Raw genomic sequence first — 20,065 nt, forward strand, 5'->3', positions numbered from 1 at the left:
GATGTTCTGGTTTAACTTGGATTTTAACTTGAAGAGTGGTCAAGTTACTCTGAAACCTGTCATCATTACACAGCTAAGTCTGCAATAATAAGGCTAACAGTTAAAATTGACTGGCCTGTGGTAAATTTTGTAGCTGAATTACATTGTAGTTAACTGTCTCATCATCTGAATTGGACCAAGAAAAACAGTGCTGCTGAGTTGGTGGAAAAATATATAGTATTTGGGTGCTAACAGAATGAGTTAAAAAAAGAACTTATCTTAGACTTAGAACTTATCAGAGAGAAAACTTGTCCATAAAAGTATAGACTAGGCCACTCTGGCAATTAATTTAAGTATAAAAGATTATAAATATGATTGTAGAAAATAATGCAATATATATTCTATAATATTGGAGAAATAATATGTGATCATGTAATTAGACTGTACCATACGGAATACACAGAAGGGGACTAAGTTTTGTTTGTTTCTAAAAGGGCAGGTGTTTGAATCTGCTGAAAAGGTCAAGGTAGAAGATGGGCTACTGAGTAGGATGTAGGTGAAATAGTCAAGAGTGCTTGATGAGCACAAGTTATCGTACCACTCTACAATTTATTACATAGATAACCTCAGTTTGTTTGAGTCTGCACACACGCACACTTTTCTTCTTAACATATAGAAAATGTGAGCATGTCCTTGCTTGTAAGAAAGTCTCTGTGCCAACCAATCAGGATTTTCCAGTGTTCTGAAATCAGAATTATACAATATTCTTAATGAAATAAGATGTGTTCAAAATGTTGAGGAATTCGGGATGCTGCTTCTTAGGAGGTAATTTAACATTCTTGTTACTGGATTAAGAAGAGTAGCTGAAAGGGCCAGTCAAGATAAATATAAGCATGCGGATGAGGAAAGTCAATTTGCAAAATCCAGTTCGCTTTCTGATAAAAGTTAAATGAGATAATTAAAAAAATAAGGTTTTGTCAATTATTCTCGCTGGACTGTAATGAAAATTATTCTATAGGGCTCAGACAACCCCTGCTAGCTGCCTTAAGCAGTTTATTAGCTGTTTGGCATATAGTCCTCCAGCAGGTTTTTTTTAGTAATAGTAGTATAGCTACAAATGTATAAAAAGAAAAAAGAATCCTTAAAAATAGGGAGCAGAATTTTCAATTGATAAATACTGTACCCAGTGTTTTTTTCAATAATTATCAACCCTGCAGATTAAATATTAAATATAAGACATGCGGGGCTGACTCAGTGGTCTGGCAGCAGAGCAGTCTTAGGCAGAGGAGATCAGAGTTCAGATCTTGAGATTTAAATGATCAGATAATATCAACATTTTCATTTATGCTTTAATTTGAAGGTCTCTTCCCCCTCCCGATGTAGTAATCCATGCCCCAACATAACAATAATCCGTCCAGCTGTAGGAACTGGTCCTGCATCCCTTCAAAATGGGTAATTCTCAGTGAAGAGAATGGAGTTCTGCATGTGATAGGATTGCAAGGATTTGGCCCGTGCTGCAGACTAGTTTTTGTGGGGTGGATTCAAGATCACTTTAATCCCTCCTTAAAACTCAACTCTGCCAAGACGCCTACAAGATGCTATCTGCTGAGAACAGCTATGCAGAAAGTGAGCCATAACTAATGTTCATTTTGCTAAGACATGCTCCTTTCCCTGTCACCTCATTCTCTGTCTCCTCACCTTCCCCTTGTTTGCTGCATCTACCTAGATTATAAACTCTTTGGGGCAGGTGCTGTCTTTTACTGTGTCTTTGCCCAGTTCCTAGCATGATGAGTTCCTGATCTTAGTTGGGGCCTCTAGTTACTATCGAAATACAAATAACATTGAACTGATCTTTAGAGACAAGTACCACCAACCCATTCTTTTATATGCACATCTCCAGCACCAGCAGTTACCAATTTATTATATTCTGTTTCCATTATCATCCTTGAAAAGTAATTTTACTTTTCTGTGACCAAAATTTTGTTTATAAAACATATAGGTTATTTGTGGTCACAGCCACACCCAAACAGGCAAAGCTGCTACTGTGCTTTCATCGCTTCTTACTAAATTTGACAGCTTTGTCTAGAGTTAAGTTTCTTAAATTTCTGGCATCAGACTGGGGAGGGGAGGGAAAAGGCATGAGTATGATTATTCTTTCTTAGACAACTGAAGACTCTGGAAAAGCAGAACCATCTGCTGTACATTGGATGTTCAATAGACAATATCTCATTTGTTTTGTTGAGCCCAAAGTAGAAATGACCTCACATACCTCCTTTTAGCCAGGGAAGCTTGTAGATTATTTGCTCACAGTTATGCACAGGGAGTTGGTGGCAGTGACAGGAATATAACCCAGATCTCCTGACTCAGTCTCTGGTAATAACTACTGGACATCAGGCAAGCCTGAATAGTTTATTACATATTGTAAATAAAATGGCCACCTGCCATGTGCCCGGGGTGCTTCTGCGTTGCCCTGCCCTTTGTTCTCTCTCTTCCAGTCCCTTTTACAGAGATTCCACACCCTTGCTCATCCAGACACCACCCTGGGGCCTGGGGTTATTCAGACGACAACTCAAAAGTAAAACTCAAAGTTCCAAAAATCTGTCCCCAAAGCATGGCTCTGACCTCAGAGCCATGGGGAGCGAAAGGGTTCCTTCATAAAGTTCTTTCTTTTGAGTTATTAGGGGTGACCTGCCATGTGGTTCAGCTTGCAACTGTCCTGCTCAGAGCTGACTCCCATGTAGACTTCCTAGAGTCAGCTCTCCCAAACAGCTGCTTCTCTTTCTCTTATATGGAACCATCTGCTGAGGCTCCCTCCCCACACCAGGTTTCTCTTGTTAGCTCATGGAACAAGGCTGATCCAGGCTTCAAATCTCCTGTAGGCAGCTCCCTCTCACCCCCTTTGCTCTCTCACATGTACTTATGGGGATGAACGTTGTGGCAGCATTCAAAAAATTCTGTTTTATAGATAGATGCAATCCAACTCTTCCAGTGATGGCTTTGTTCACAAGCTCCTAGCAATTGGCAAATGAACTTTATGAGTCAGTGTGAGACAACAGAATGTTTCACAGCATCAAAAACTCTCCTTAGCTTTAAATCACACTTCTTCAGAGTCCTGATTTCCTAACCTTCATTGTGCTGTTTGATAAATAAGTAGACCATTTGTTACTGTCCAGGTCTTACCTTGGGTCAGCATAGTTAAAAACAAACCTGCAGGCTTGTTTGAGCACATGCAGACTGTCTAGTGCTTTTTTTTTCCTCCATTGGAAAGAAACTAAGATGTCATGACTGTACGAAAACCCCTACATTTAATAGTTCATTTGAGGTCTTGTGCTTTTAATTAAGTTTCATGTGCAAACATCCAAGAGTCATTTCTTGGCAAATGATGCTCTAGGCTCTCATGATTTATCTGTTGTATCCTCCCCCTGTTAGTAGTAAGTTTTGGGCTTTCCTCAGTTCTTTAAATAATTACACTTAAAGTATGCTGCCATGTTATGCAGATGGGGCTAAGTCAGAATAAGTGGTCCTTAAGAGGGATTTATTATTGCTATAGCAGTAAGACCTCTCTTAGTATAGTTGTCCCAGATAATGTAAATCTTCTTGGATCTTACCATCACAGTAGACAAAAATATGTTGAGGGAAAACAAGAAATATGTCCCATGGCATTAAACATGAAACTTAAATGGAGAGTCTCTTCAAGAAATAGAAATTAAACTGTCTTCTCTACCCTAGCCTATTTTATTTTTTATATATATTTCTTGAGGCAAAGAGATCTGAAATGTCAACAAAGATAATCTCACTTCCTTTCTTCGAAGTTCCACCATTGTTTTAAGTCCCCGGTGCTTCCTTCTTCTCTAGCTCTGTTTCTGTAATCCTTTGACAGTTGTTGTTTCAGTTCACGTTGTCCTTACTGCAGCATTCATAAGGTTATTTACTTTTAGGGACTTTATCCATAGCAGGAGTCTGCTGGCAGTTTATTTCCAAGACTCTGTACCACTAATGAATTTCAGTCCTAAAGCCAATAAAGCTTCCTTTGACTTTGGAAACAATTTTGCATTTTTTTTTTATCTCTAGGCTAGAAATGTCCTTAGAAGAGATTTTCATTTTCTTTTTTCTTTTCTAAAGATTTTTGAAAACTAAAGAGATCCTTAACTCTTTGAACACTGTACATCAGTGTACACATCCAGAGTAAATTTCAGCAGGCTTTATCCCTATAAATGAGCACCTGTCCCAGTCTTCTTCACACCTTCTGAACCCATTCTTGATTCACTCCCACCCTACTTCTCCAGGGTGGAGGTGGGAAAATGGGGGTCTGGGGGTGGGGAAGGAAAAATGGGAACCTAGGAGGGCAGGGATCTGGGTTATGAGGAGGGAGAGGATAGAGATGAGGGAACATAGAGACCCTGGCTTGGGAGGGCATTGGGGGAAAGGGGAATGGGAGTGAATACAGAAATCCTGGCAGGGGGGAAAGGGGAAAATGGGGAGCATCGGGGGGGAGTAGGGAATGGGAGGGCACACAGAGCCTCTCTCATGGGGAAGGTCAGTGGTATGGGTACAAATCCCCTTGACATGAGGGACGGGGTGAGAAGACTTGCATGGAGTCCATGAAATCTAGGGAGATGGGAGGGTAGCACACAGGGAACTACTGAGAGGGAAGTGAAGGAATGCAGAGAGTCCCTGGTGGATGCAGTGTGTTTGGCCTAGACAAGCTGTGGAAATGTGTGAACTCCTAGTTTCAGGTAGGCCTAGATTAGCATGTTAACTAGGCACTTCAGAGTGATTAAGTATTGCTGACACCAACAGTAAAACAGTTACTGGGTACATCTACACTGCAGTTAAACACCTACAGCTGGCCTGTGCCAGCTGGCTTGGGTTGTGGGACTGTTTAATTGCAGTGTAGACTTACAGACTGGAGGCTGGGCTCTTTGACCCTGTGAGGTGAGAGGGTCCCAGAGCTCAGGCGGAAGCCTATACTGCAGTTAAATAGCCCTGCAGCCCGAGCCCCGTGAGCCCAAGTCAGCTGGCACTGGCCCGCTGCTGTTTTTAATTGCAGTGTAGACATACCCATGGAGAGAAATGTAACAGATGGAATTTAAACCGGGCCGAGCTGGACACTCCCAACACTCTCTAGTTGTCATATCGATCTGTGGCCATTGCCCAGCTGCATAACCTGCGATATACTGATCAAGTGACTGGATGTTCTTCCCAGTAGTTGCACCTTCTTCAGTGGACAGGTGTTGCAAGCAATGACTGTTTTAGTGCTTTGTCTTAGGAGCAGCCTCTGATCTAAGGTATCCCAATGGTCAGATATGCAGAAAAGTGTGTTGAATTCAGAATTTTCTCCTGCTTTTCCTCCATAGCCTCGCCACGTGTTCAATATGCTGAAGAAGTATGTGCGTGCAGAGCAGAAAGACAGACAGCATACCCTCAAACACTTTGAACACGTCCGCATGGTGGATCCAAAGAAAGCTGCCCAAATCAGATCTCAGGTAATAACTAATAAATAAGGCAAGCAGCGTTTTGAACTATTGCAAATCTAGTATCAGCAAATTTAAATTAACTTCTGTCTCCTGAATATACACTGTAAACTGTGATACTATCTGCTAAATATTTGACTCCCTCTTTTACAATTTTCAATACAATAGGGTCTCAAACATTCTGACCAGGATTTCTGTAGCCATTTGTAAGGGTACTTTGTGGTGCCCATAAATATAAATTGTGCATTTTGCTTGTGTCTAACACACTTTTCAGCTGAGATCACTGTATTTCATGGAACATCAACTGCTGAATGTTTGTGCAACCCTTGATACATTTGTTTTGGAACAGCTTTCATATTTTCCTTGCAAATTACATAGAACAAAAAAGAAGCCAACAGAGATGTAGCTACTTTCAAGATGCCAATTAAACTTGTAGACACAGTGGCTGAGTTTGAAAATCTGTGCGGTAATCTGTAGAATCTGCTTTTTCTTTACCGATACCATTAATTGGAAACTCTGCCCCAGCTGCGATTCTTGAACTGATCAAGCATTGCTAGCAGCCAAATTACACCCCTTTGTTTGACACCCCTTAGTTTGAACTTCTGTGCCAGATTTGGAAGTTGAGATCATATTGTTTTAAAATCACTGGAATCTGAAATGTTCATCTCTAACTAGCCCCTGAAAAAACCTTTAAAAAAATCACCCTTTTTTTTTTTTTACCTTTAATATGACCATTTATTTTAAAATTTGGATTACTTTAACACTGAGCCTGTGTGCAGCTGAAATTCGCAGCATACAGGCTTCCTGGTCAGATTACATCATCCATGATGCACCATGGTCTAGCTTCTTAGTGATGGGAGATGGTGCTTCATGGGAGTCCAGTGAAATGGTGCATCATGGGAGAGGAAGGTCAGCTGGGAAGCCCAGCTCATAGAGAATGAGGACATGAGGTAACAGAACAGCTACCCCAGCTGCATGTCTGAATTGAATAATTTTGGCTTTTGGATGAAATCATTTTGGTTTTGGAACATTCTGTTTTTCAACAAAAAAAAAATCAAAATTTTACTCAGAAAGCAAACACTTCCTGTGAAAATGTTTGTTTAGTCAAAAACCCAATTTTCCATCAAAAAGCAGGTTCAAATTTGACCACCTTCATTGACACCCTCGTCTCATTCAGTCCTTATTCACATGTTAGGTATGGACAAGGATGCTAGGAGAAGATGTGAGCTCAGATGCAGGGACACAAGAAGGGGCCAGACAGCAGAACCATTGCCAGAAAGACTGTTCCTTTGTCAGCTGCTGGAGAGAGCTGAAATGTGCAATAGATTTCATGACTGGAGACTTGCAGAATCCACAAGGCATGCTTCAGTGTGTTTATTATACCTACTTCCTCTGAAAACTGTCGTGCTCTGTAATATATAAATCTGCAATGATGACTGTAGGTAAAATGCTGATGATTTCCCCCCAAAATGGATCTTCTATTTCTGTAGGTTATGACACACCTACGTGTGATATATGAGCGCATGAACCAGTCTCTTTCCCTTCTCTACAATGTACCAGCGGTTGCTGAGGAGATTCAAGATGAAGTGGGTAAGTTAACTGTTTGTTTTTTGTATAAGAATCATAACAATCTAGAAAGGAATTGGGTCTTAATCTTCAAATAGAAAAAGAGTTAAGATACAGTGCTTCCTTTTGTCTATAGTGAAGATAGCTAGCAAATAAGAGGACAAACCTGTCAATGTTTTAAAACTATAAATGGGGACATTTCGGGAGGTGTAAAATATGGACGTATCTTTTAACTTGATTGATGTACTCTGGACTACGATGAGCTTTCTAGAGGGACTGAATGGAAAAAGATGATTCATATTTTGCTTTCATAATGGCCTCTCCCGCCTACATTATGTTTCTTTGAAGTGGCTATCTTTTTATATAGGACTTTAAATCTCACAGAACATATGCAACAATGTCTTCACAATTTTTGTCTGAGTGTAGTAATTTACACTTGGCACCCACACACTGTAAAGAAATCAGGGACAGCTGTTGACTCTTGTCACCACTAGATTTGGGAGGATAACTGATGGAGATCAAATCATGTTTCTTCCTTTTGGATATTTAATTCAATGTGATAAATCTAATTCGGGTGTCTTGGGAAGACCCCAAGCAAAATATTAACTTGCCAGGACTTAAGCATCTTTTCTTTGACTGATCAATAAAATGCTTCCAAGCTGGCATATTTCCAGTTAAATTTCAGCAATTCCATGTCACTCATTTATATGACATGGGAAATTTGAGAATGGCAATGAGTCACACCACTGTAGAGTAGATGAAAGTTAAATGGCCTAGAGGAGCCATGTATCTAAGTCCTCCATGAGGGTTTTCATTGTGCTAGGTTAAAACTGCTGATTCTTCTTAGAGTGATGGTACCTATTATATTTCACTCTGGGTTACACATGTGCACCATGTGCCTGGAGTCGGAGAATTTGAAAGTGTCTGTTGGTCCACGCATGCGTCCTGGCTCCCCGTGTGCTTCCATCTGAGGCAATAAAGGGCTGGGTAGACCAACCGCATCTTCAGTTCCTTCTCACCACCACATTGTCCAGGTCAGAACCTTCAGTGTCCTAGTCTCTGACACCGTTCTAATAATTATAATTATATAGTTTTATCAGATTTAGTCATAGTTTTGATAGTTTAGAATAGGTTAGAGCTCAGGGGTCTTGACCCACCCCAGTACCCCATTCGGGTACCGGACTATGCCCAGAATTCCAGGATTCAAACCGTGTCTCCTCCCTGTGATCCTTGTTGGTCAGCGACAACCACCAACGCTGCCTCTACTGCCTGAGAGAAGTTCACATCATGACTAGGCGCAGTATTTGTCAGTCTTTCCCCGGCCACACCCAAGAAGAATGAGCACTGGGTTTCCAGAAGTATCTCATGGAGATGGTCATGAGACCACAATTGCACCCAGGCCATGGAACCCCCCCATACATCATCCTGAATGAAAGAGGAGCATGCCTCCTACTGCTCTTAGGTCTGACTCTGATATCAGAGGAGCCACTCCCACGGACCCCACAGCAAGGCCTAGTCAGGAAGTTAGGAAGCACACCCATAAGCATGGGACTAAGTCTTCCTCCAAATCCACCTCAAAAAAATTGGACATTCCTTCCACCAACTGGGCTCAAGGGGACATAATATGTACTAAGTCTCACAGAAGAAGATTCTTAAACAGTGGGATCCACTGGTTCCATGCCAGCAGTCCATCAGTAACACTGTTTCCAGTGCCTCATAAAACCCGAGACCCCCAGGCACTAGCAAAGATTTCATTGAGATCCAGATCCCTGGCTGCTCCTCAAGATATCTTTGCCTTTCTTTCCTCATCTCTGGGCAAAACTATCATCACCGGCATGTCCGTGTGAGGCTGGGGAGCCCATATGGACAACCGCATGACACAAGGGACACAGAAACCTGGAGAATCCAGAATGCAGATCAGTATTCTGGAACTTCTTGCGTGCCTTCCTTACTGCTCATTCTTTCTTCCACTCATTCGCTTCCATCATGTCCTGATAATGTCAGACAACACCACCACTATTTTCTGCATCAACAAACAGGGGCGGAGGTTTGAAATCCACAACTATGTGCAGAAGTGGTCAATCTCTGGAAATGATACATCAGCAATCAGATTACCCTATTCCCAGCCTACCTTCCAGAGCAGAATGTGCTCGTGGACTCAGTCAGCAGACACTTTGCAATTGACCACGAGTGGGAGTTGCATGATGGAGTATTACACAACATCTTCATGCAGTGGGGAACTCCAACCAGACAGACATTCGCTTCTCAAGCCAACCAACAAGTGTGCCACATATTGCTCCAGGGGAGCCCTCAGTTACTCTCAGGGTGATGCTCTCCTTCTTTCCTGGTCAGACCAGCACAACTGTGTCTTCCCCCCACTATTGCTCATACCTGAGGTGCTACACAAAATCTGACAAGACAAGGCGACAGTCATCACGATTGCCCCCTTCTGGCCCAGACAGTTCTGGTTCCCCAACCTGCTGTACATGTCATCCCGTCCGCCAGTTATCATTCCTAATTTCCCCAACCTTCTGACCCAGTGCAGCATCAGGATCAAGCATCCCAATTTATGACTGCTCCACCTCAGAGCATGGTATTTGGACAGGCATCAACCCTAGAATGGGCGTGTTCCTTGGCAGGACATTCTCTCTAACAACAGGAAAGAATCCACTAGGCAATGTTACTGGGCTAAGTAGAAATGCTTTTCCTCTTGGGCACAACAAAAAAACTGTTAGACCAGAAGCTGTGGAGATTTCCCTTATCCTGGATTACATTCTATCTTTGAAGATTTTGGGTCTTGCCCTCAGCTTCTTGTGGGTCCACCTTGCGGCAATTAGCACGTCCTATCCTCCTACGGAGGGTTTCTCCATTTTTTTACACCCGCTAACTGCTAGATGTTTGGCAAGGTCTCCTAAGAGCCCTCCCACCTCTCCAAAATATTACGCCCTAATGGGATCTGAATCTGATACTCACAAAACATCCCTTTGAGCCACTGGCAACCTGCTCCATGTCCCTCCTTTCCAGGAAGGCTGCCTTCCTTTTAGCCATCACTTCAGCTAAAAGGGTAGATGAACTCAGAGCTATCATGGCAGATCCACCATTTATGGTATTTCACAAGGATAAGGTTTCCTTACGCATATAACCAACATTTTTACCAAAGGTGGTCTCACGATTTCATCTTAACCAATCCATTCACTTACCTGTTTTCTTTCCAAAACCGGACTCATCAGCAGAAGAATGTAGACACCATTTCTTTGATGTTTGATGAGCCTTGGCCTTTTATCTGCAGAGAACAAAGACAGTTGGGAAGTCCCCAAGACCTGTTTGTTGCAGTAGCAACCATGAGATTCTCTCAGGGAACATGCCATCTCCACCCAGAGATCACCCACAGTGGAATACTGTAGTGACCATCACTCAAAGAAGAGGTTACTCACCTGTAACTGAAGGTTCTTTGAGATGGCGTGGTCCCTAACTGTATTCCACTGCCTGCCCTCCTTCCCCTCTGCTTCGGATCTGTCAGATTCACAGAGAGAAGGAACTGGAGACATAATTGGTCCGTCAACCTCCTTTATTACTTTGGAAGGAAGCACAAGGTGAGTCAGGGTGCATGCATGGACCAACAGAAACTACTTGCAAATTCTCCAACTCCAGGCTTAATTCATGGTGAAATACAGATAGGGACTGCATATCTTGAAGGTCCTCCAGGTACAGGGAGGTTGAAGTCTATTGAGCTTATTCCTGATACTAAAGAACTCAGAATCCTTCTGATTTTGAGTACAGATCAGCTTGAAACCAGTACTGTGTCAAGTCTGTATTGTGAAATGATTCGTAATTCTTTTCCTAAACCCATGCAAAAAGAATTCTAGGGTATGTAGAGAAGTAAAATATTAATAAAACTTTGTTGTTACACTCTAACAGTTCCAAGGCCAGAAATACTGAAGTTCCCATTAAAAAGACAAAGGTTTCATGAAATATCTTTTGTAAGAAAGAATTGGCTTAGAAAGTCTGAATCAATGAAATAGCTTTATAATGTCCAGATCTGAACTTATTCACACACAGTCTATTTTAATAATAAATTGCCAGCAATAGTGCATTTGAAAATAATTCTTCTCTGCAGCTGGAAAATTGTCTTGGGTGCAATGTTCCCTCTAATTTTTCCCATCCATGTGTGGAATGAATTTTGTTATGTGCACAATGATTTGCAGCGGGGATGGGGTGAGGGGTTCGGAGTGTGGGAGAGGGCTCAGGGCTGGGGCAAAGGGTTGGGGTGCGGGGTGGTGAGGGCTCTGGCTGGGGTGCGGGCTCTGGGATGGAGATGGGGATGAAGGGTTCAGGGTGCGGGATGGGGCTCAGGCCTGGGGCAAAGGGTTGGAGTGCAGAGGGGTGAGGGCTCTGGCTGTGGATGTGCAGTTCAGAGTGTGGGAAGGGGGGTCAGGGCTGGGGCAGAGAGTTGAGGTGTGAGGGGATGAGGGCTCTGGGGTGGGGCCAGGGATGAGGGATTTGGGGTGCTGGCTGCCCCGGGACCACAACGGGGAAAGAGGACTGCCCCCAGCCCTCTCTCCCTGCCGGGGTTGGGTGCTGGGGAGAGGTGCTTCTCCCCAGCCGCAGCAGCTCCGGGGCCTGGGGAGAGGCCTTTGATAGGCTGCTGCATGCTGTGCAGCCACGCAGCTCAGAGGGAACTTAGCTTGGGTGGTTGATTTTTTTATATATAATTTTAATTCTCTGCATGATTATTTGTCTACTGTTTCCAGAGCTACAGTTTACTGCAGAGCTCCTCGTGAGCCATTTGTGCCTTGAGGAATTAACACCCCATCATTTTTATTAAGAGACCTAGCCCTGTTTAACATAGTTTTTCAATAAATTAACAAACAAATGCAAGCCTTCCCCAGCCCTTGAGACTCCTGACTGCGTGCCCAGTAGAGAAGGTTTATCAGTGGAAACCAGATGTCCTTTTTTCATGAACACACAAGAATATGTATGTAGCAATAAGGTTCATCAGGGAGTCCTGCCCTTAACCTGGAAATCCCTTAGTATCCTTATACTGAACCAAGAATTCTAGAGTAGTTCTATTGGGAATTTAAATGGCTGAGTTTGAGAGGTGGTGCCTCATCCAAGTCTATAGTCCGCATTAAAACCCAGGAGTTCCCAGTCTTTGGTCCAGTGTTTGAACCACTAGACCATGTCTGTATTGTGCCTGGGATACTGGCAGATGCACAGAGAATCTTCTGTTTAACAGTATGTATAGAGCCCTGCAAATTCGTGGATCAGATGTGGATACAAATTTTTGTATCCTCACTGGGCTCTAAGTATGTAGACCCTTGCAGAGACTCTTGCATTGAGATAGAGAATCCAGCAAGTTCACAGTGTAAGTGAACCAAAATTCACTGAAATGGATTGTGGGAAATCAGGAGATTTTGAAGATGCTCATGTTGAAAAATGTATGGATGGAAGGTGATTTTAGGTCCCTGAGAGAGAAATACAGGAATCTGTCTTGTCCCACCCCTTTGTCGTGTGTGCAGTGCTTTGACTGCATTGGTTGACTTCCCTGGAAGAGAATTATATGGTTGAGGGATCCAAAATAACAAATCCATTTCTCAAGCAAAAGCAACCCAGCGTTCTGCACATGGCAATTTGTCATTAATACATGCAGTGAAGAAGGTGGCAGGAACTTAGTTATGGTACAGTTCATATCAATTGCAGTCACTGCCTGCGGTGGTTTCTGACTAGTTGGTAAGCATAGTTGTTTTTAAAAAAATTAAAATAAAAAAAATCCTTGCACGTATAGATATGTAAAAAGACCTGTGCAACACTGGGGAACAAAGAAAGCGAGCAGCCTTCTGTATCCTTTCGCTTCTTAGTACTTTTGTTGAATATTTGTATATCGGAGTAATAGGTGCCTTACATGCTTATTTTCGCTAGTTAGCTAGACACGTGCTATAAAAGTCAATTTCAACAATAATAGCAAGAGCAGTGCTGGTATTGATGCTGGCTGAATACTTGCCCTTGGTGTTGGGAAAATCAGTCTGTCTCAGAAACACAATACTAGTGAGGACTAGAATCCAACTGTTTGTGTCTTGTGACAACACTGGGAGACACATAGACGAGTTATTTGCCCAGGAAAATACATCTGCCTCCCTGGATCCCAGTGGTCTCTCAAAGGATAATGAGACAACACATGCTACAGTTCATACCAGGTCACAGTCTGTGACTGACACAGCCCACAGCGTTGAGCACTGCTATTCAGAGATGGAAATACATTCCTTGGATGTATGAGTGGCCTTGAGAGTCTGTTGAGAACAGTACTATTACACCCACAACACACAGGAGAATAAACTATCTGATTAGCTTAAAATTTGTATTCTCCTGACCTGATACGTTTAGTGTAACATGCAGTTTGTATAAGACATCAGGCAGAGCAGTGGTGGGGTGTAGAGAGGAGACGGCAAAGCCATTTTGACATACCTACTCTAAATCCTCATCTATTTAGAGTATTTACCAGTGTATGGAAGGAAGCAACTTATTCCCAGGAATGGTGCAGCAGGCACAGATTCTGAATCTTATAATGGTGACATTAGAACTTTGTTTATCAGTCAAATATGCCAACGTCAGGCAGAATGTTGTTACTACTTCTGCTGTGCTCAGTTCTCAAAGCAGCGTCTCTGGTTCCCAACTGGTGCCCTCCAGTGGAGCCAAAAGCATGATCTGCACCCCAGCCTGCTAAGGCAGTGCAAGAGGAAGGGGTAGGTAAATTGAGAGGAAGGAGTAGGTAAATCTGATGCAAACTGTAATCCTGTCCCTGTGTTCCTTTTCTGCTGTGAACCCCTGGTCTTGAGCAACATGTGGCGGGTTACAGCAAGCTGATGGCAGGGGCCAGACAAAGTATTTCCGAACAAAAGCACTCCCAGAATTGAACGCACAGCTCAGTGGTTTGAGCTCTGGCCTGCTAAACCCAGGCCAGTTCAATCCTTGAGGGGGCCATTTAGGGATCGGGGGCAAAAATTGGGGATTGGTCTTGCTTGGAGCAGGGGGTTGGACTAGATGACCTCCTGAGGGCCCTTCCGACCCTGAGATTCTAGGATTCTATGACTAAGCGTTTTGCAAGATCTGAGGAACCTGAGCTATTTCATGAGTTTGGCGGCTCAGCTGTCTGCTGCTGAAGTATTTTTTTTGGTTGGGGAAGAAGGAAAAAGATCTTAGGAAAGGTTTCTTCCCTCATACACTGATAGATACTTCCTGTTTCTGAGTTGCTCTTGTCTTCTATCTTGATTACTATTTCGAAATAGGAAAGCTGGTAGAGAATGATAGGTGATCAAAAGAAGTATTGGTACCCTCTGTTCAGATTGGTGCCCTTAAGTATTTATGTTGCTGTACTATATCCTCCCCATCTTTTGTAGCTACATGATGTATTCTGCCTTGCTACTACCACTAATGTTCTTCAGCAAAGATGCTCATCCTGATTTTCCATGCACAAACTCTTTCTTTTAAACTTAATCTCATAAATATTGACATGACTTTAGGTAACAAAAGAAACTCTGGAATATGCAGACATATTGAAAGGTATGAATGGCTTTACGTTTTAAAAGAAAATTTACAAATCTGGAAAATATGAGGCACTCTGCTTTTTAACTTTCAGAGTTGATCAGAATAGAAAGGTGTCTCTCATGAGGTTTATTTTGGAATATTTTTCCCCTGGCTTAAAAGAGAGCATCTGAAAATCTGTTTTATTTTAGTTTTTTTCCTTTGAAGAGACATGGTCTAGTGTTCAAACACTGGACTGGAGACCGGGAACTCCTGGGTTTTAATGCTGACTGTAGACTTGGATGAGGCGGCACCTGTCAAACTCAGCCATTTAAATTCTCTGCCTCAGTTTCCTCACTTCGAGAATAGGAGAATATGCCTTACTTAGCTCACAGGAGCACTGGGAGAATTAATTGGGTAATATTTGTAAAGGGTTTGCTAAACTAAGTGCTTACTATGATCAAAAGCCACTAATTAGAATACTAGCCAAAAGAATAAAACTAAGGACAGGCAAAGCTGTATGGGTGGACAAAGAGTTTAAGAAAACAAGCTCCAGTTTTAAGCAAGATACTCTGGACCAAATTTCTGAATTAAGCAGATGAAACCATGTGCATATATTTGCACATGGCTATCTTCCATTCTTAAACACAGAGGAGCCCAAGTCTTGACTGGAGTCCCTAGGCTCCCAGTATAAGTAAATAAATAAGGAATTGTCAGTGTGTATTCACAAACCAGACTAGATACAATCACTTAGACGAGGGATCGGCAACCTTTGGCACGCGGCCCGCCAGGGTAAGCCCCCTGGCGGGCCGGGCCAGTTTGTTTACCTGCTGCGTCCACAGATTTGACCAATCGCAGCTTCCACTGGCTGCAGTTCGCCGTCCCAGGCCAATGGGGGTTGTGGGAAGCGGCACGGGCCAAGGGATGTGCTGGCCACCACTTCCCGCAGCCCCCCGTTGGCCTGGAGCAGCGAACAGTGGCCAGTGGGAGCTGCAATCAGCCAAACCTGCAGACACGGCAGGTAAACAAACCAGCCTGGCCCGCCAAGGGGCATACCCTGGCGGGCCGCGGGCCAGTTGCTGATGTGTGTGCACAAACACCTAGAATTTACACTTGTATAGCAGGTATTTGTGTACATAAATTACACATGCAAATATGCACACACTTAAATTTGAAAATGTAGCCTTTTTTGTGTGAATACCATATCCTTCATCCCAAAAGCCGTTCTACCTATGAAATTTCCACTTTGCCAGTTGTCTTCTTAAACAACCTGAATTTCAGAGCTGCTTCAGGATATGCTTAGAAGCTTCTAATCTGGTGAAGGTCTTTCAATGAAATATTTGACACTCACAATGTTGACATCCCATTCTACCCCCAAAAAATCAATTAATTTAAAAAAACAAAATAAAAAACCATACCCAAGCAGAGTTTTACCTCAAAAAGGAAGATGTGCTAGAGACTACATTAATGTCGTTAGGGACTTTGCTATTCCTATTGACTTAACATGGAAGGCACTCAGATACTACGGTGATGGACAGCTGTATCAAACGCCAAGAGAGAGATTGTGCTTGAGATTTCAATAGCCATAGTCCATCAGAGTCTTCTAAAATCAAGCATACCCTAGCCCCGGTGGAATATTATCAAAGATAAGCAGATTGTTAACAGACTACAATGGACTCGTTGAGAAAGGAAATTAAGGGTTTGGTCCTGCCTTATCTAGCAAAGCATTTAAGCATCAGACTGATCACATGCTGAAAGTTGAGGACATGCTTAAGGGCTTTGCTATTTGGAACTAGAGTACTCAGCCTTCGCATGATCAAGCCCTAAATGGAGGCTTATTGAAGTTACGATTAGTTTGTGGACAGGGTGATCTCAAAAGGTTAAGATCAGAATCCAGAGCTTTCGGGACGGGGGTTAACCAGGCTTCCAATTAGAGTTTTGACCTTGCTAAGTAAATCTTCTGTTTTCTAAACTAAACATATTCCAATGTGAAGCTCTCCCACCTAAATACTTCTGTCTATCTCACTGCTTACATGGACTTCACCATTGTAGTTTCTGAATGAGCAAAAGTCATTAATAGACTTTATCCTCACAACACCCCTGTAAATTTTACAGATGGGGAACTGAGGCACAGGGAAGATTTAAGTGAGCTGGTCATGGTCACACAGGAAGTCTGTGGCTGAGTCAGGACTTGAACCTGTGTCCACAGCCATCCCAGTGCTATGCGCTATCAACTAGACCATCCTTCTTGCCGGTTAAAGTTATAGATCTGTACAAGAATGTAGCTTTGGATTTTTTTGTTCTACGACATTCTGGGCATATAAGTAATGGTAAGCAAAGATGAGAACTGAAGAGATACAATAGTTGTTGGTTATTAGGATACAATAATAATACAGGATATTAGTCCTTCCCTTACAGAACATTACATTGGTGCTATCTTTGGATGTGAATTTATTGTTCTACTAAGAAAGGTGGCTTTTGTCCTCTTTCAGTTTCACATCTCTTCTTAAAAATTGCTTCTGCCAGTTTACTTAAGGGAATTGGGCAGGTAATACATCTTGCACTGAACTTAAAATGTCGTTCTTTTACTGGAGAACAAAAGTATGAAATTGAATCTTGAAGCTGTCTAGATTGCACATATCAGTTTAGAAAGGTTAACTGTGATGAGACAGACTTTGCAAATATATGGCTTTCAATTAAATAAAGTGGCACTGGTTCAGTGAAGCATGGTCCCTCTTATAGAAATGGCATTACTCCTTATTATAGAAAAATATTTGTACTGAATATATGCATAGAATGTGTTTAAAAAACCACAGCTGTATTAAACATGCTTAAGATACATTTGAAACGGTGTCCATCTGTGGAGTCAATATGGAGGATCCCCTGCTGCGCCAAAGGAGTATTTTTGCTCTATGATCACCTCTTCCCACTTGCGCCAGGTATCACTGATAGCTGGGGTAGACTGAGACACCCAAGCCACACACTTTATTTTTCCCCCAGCCAAGCCTCTTTATGCCAGCATCCACGAGTAGTAGACAACTAAGACAGCTCTGTGCCACCTGAGATCCTCAGTGGCCCAGGTTTAGAGCCACTTTGTGCCAGCAGAGCACCACAGACCTGCCAGAGCCTGGGCTCTGTAACTGCTGTTTCTAGTTCACACCTACTACTGCATGACCTCTAATTGCTCCCTGAAAAAGAAAACATTTGCATCATTCTGCATAAGTCCGCCCTAGGTTATTGTCTAATGTGCCACCTCAATCTCTAAGATGAAAGAATGAATCATCTCCAGAGGTTCTGGATAAACTTTCCTTCAATAGCAAATAGTAACTATTTACAGAGCATTAGAGATATAACTGTCCACAACAGTTATCTACATCTACTACAATACTCTATTTATGCTGCTAATAGTCCAGTCGCTGTTCCAGTCAGTGAGTGTCTAGAATTCTTATCTAAGGGTTTTTAGCACTGCAGCCTGTCATGCATATCCAGTATAAAAGTATCCTGGTTAGGACAGGATATGCCATTCTAACTAATGACATACAAAGTTAGGTTTTTCTCTGACATAATTCTCTGTTCAGATGTGCTCAGTGGGAGAGCACAGATAGACATTGTGTTCATGAGTAGTTGAACAGGATGATTCTAGCTAAATGTGATCTTACTTAAAAATAAATAGAAAAAGGATGATTGAAGCCATTTAGTGTTACAGAATAGACGTATTGAAGGAAACATTGCAGTTGTCTCCTAATAGTGGGCTCCCATGCAACTAGAACATAAGAACACAAGAACGTAACAAAGGCCCTACTGGGTCAGACCAATGGTACATCTAGCCCAGTATCCTGTCTTCTGACAGTAGCCAATGCCAGGTGCTTGAGAGGGAATGAACAGAACAGGCAATCATTGAGTGATCCATCCCCTGTCGTTCACTCACAGCGTCTGGCAAAGAGAGGCTAGGGACACTCAGAGCATGGTGTTGCATCTTTGCCCATCCCAGCTAATAGCCATTGATGGACCTATCTTCCAGGAACTTACACAGTTCTTTTTTGAATCCTGTTATAGTTTTGGCCTTCACAACTTCCCCTGGCAAGGAGTTCCATAGGTTGACTGTGCATTGTGTTAAGAAGTACTTCCTTTTGTTTGTTTTAAACAAACCAGTCAAGATTTTACAGACCTTAAAGGGATTGGAAATGGAGTCATTTTTCAGCAAGATAGTGTCTACCAACAAGGGACTCTCAAATGCCCAATTTAATTTCCCAGAATGACATCATCTGAGTAGGACTCCAGTGTACAGCAATGGTTTCTTGTCATTATCCTGGTCTCTGCTAGAGAACCAGCTATATGAAATGTATTGTCAAAACTACTGAAATAAGACGTACTGCATTTATCTGTATTTTGGTACATGTGGCCAGGATACTCATCTCAAGAATATGAGAGTATCCAGAATGCATTTTGGTTATAAATGCAGTATATGCAGAACTATGAATATGTATGTAAGACCTTATGTAACAAGGTAATAGACTAAAGGTGCCCAGTTAAGATGTGTAGAATTCCGACACTTTGGTTTAAATTGGTGCCTTTTAAGTAGATGGAGTGTATCAGGTGTGACAAAGTTCCTCCTCTACCTTCGTGGGTCTTGCGCTTATTGGCGGATTTGCTCGTCTTGGAGCTTCATGGCAGCCCTCAGTTTGGCCGTTTTCATGAACCCGCGGTCCAGGTCAACTCCTCCTGTGTCTGACCAGGAGTTGGAAGGTTTGGGGGGGGCCCAGGCCCACCCTCTACTCCGGGTTCCAGCTCAGGGCCCTGTGGAATGCAGCTGTCTAGAGTGCCTCCTGGAACAGTTGTGTGACAGCTACAACTCCCTGGGCTACTTCCCCATGGCCTCCTCCCAACACCTTCTTTATCCTCACCATAGGACCTTCCTCCTGGTGTCTGATAATGCTTGTACTCCTCAGTCCTCTAACAGTCCGCGTTCTCACTCTCAGCTCCTAGTGCCTCTTGCTTCCAGCTCCTCACACGCACACCACAAACTGAAGTGAGCTCCTTTTTAAACCCAGATCTCACAGGATTGCTTTGCTATGGTCATAGAATCAGAGGAACCCAGAGTGATCAATTAAAAGTTCTGAACTGTTAATGTTTATATCTACCTTTAATTTCTGTAAATCCTTCCTTGACCCCCACTGCCACAGAAGTCAATGGGGGTCAATGATTTCTGTGGGATTTGGACTGAATCCTTCAGCATTGTCATCTCATATAAACCAGCTGATGCCTGGCTTTCTATTTTAAAGGCTGTGAGGATTTGGGGGATGTGTCCATACAATTTATGAATTCTGTATGGTATTATGAACTCTCTATGTATCTTTACCAAGCTGCAGATTCCATTTTGAGGGTGCAGCTTTTTGCCTTCTCTGTTGAACTGAAATTTCAAAGGTAGAAGGCAAAGGGCTAACAAAAGAGGGTTGTTGACTCAAGTGATTGACAGTTGAAAGTAGTTGCTCTAGACAAGAGGCTGGATGCTTCCCAGAGGAACTGAT

At 42.7% G+C, this 20,065-nt stretch overlaps 1 protein-coding gene across 4 annotated transcripts in view; it reads left to right on the plus strand.

Annotated features, from left to right (window-relative positions):
- APP (amyloid beta precursor protein) overlaps nt 1-20,065 on the plus strand; it is a 295,526-nt gene that overhangs the window by 229,938 nt on the left and 45,523 nt on the right. For all 4 annotated transcript variants that reach the window (XM_073363102.2, XM_073363091.2, XM_073363122.2 and 1 more), the window contains 2 exons: nt 5,337-5,465; nt 6,944-7,043. In XM_073363102.2, coding sequence (XP_073219203.1) covers nt 5,337-5,465; nt 6,944-7,043 — 229 coding nt within the window. The remainder of the gene's footprint in view (nt 1-5,336; nt 5,466-6,943; nt 7,044-20,065) is intronic.

The sequence above is a fragment of the Lepidochelys kempii genome, chromosome 1 (genome assembly GCF_965140285.1).
Source record: "Lepidochelys kempii isolate rLepKem1 chromosome 1, rLepKem1.hap1, whole genome shotgun sequence".
Taxonomy (NCBI): domain Eukaryota; kingdom Metazoa; phylum Chordata; order Testudines; family Cheloniidae; genus Lepidochelys; species Lepidochelys kempii.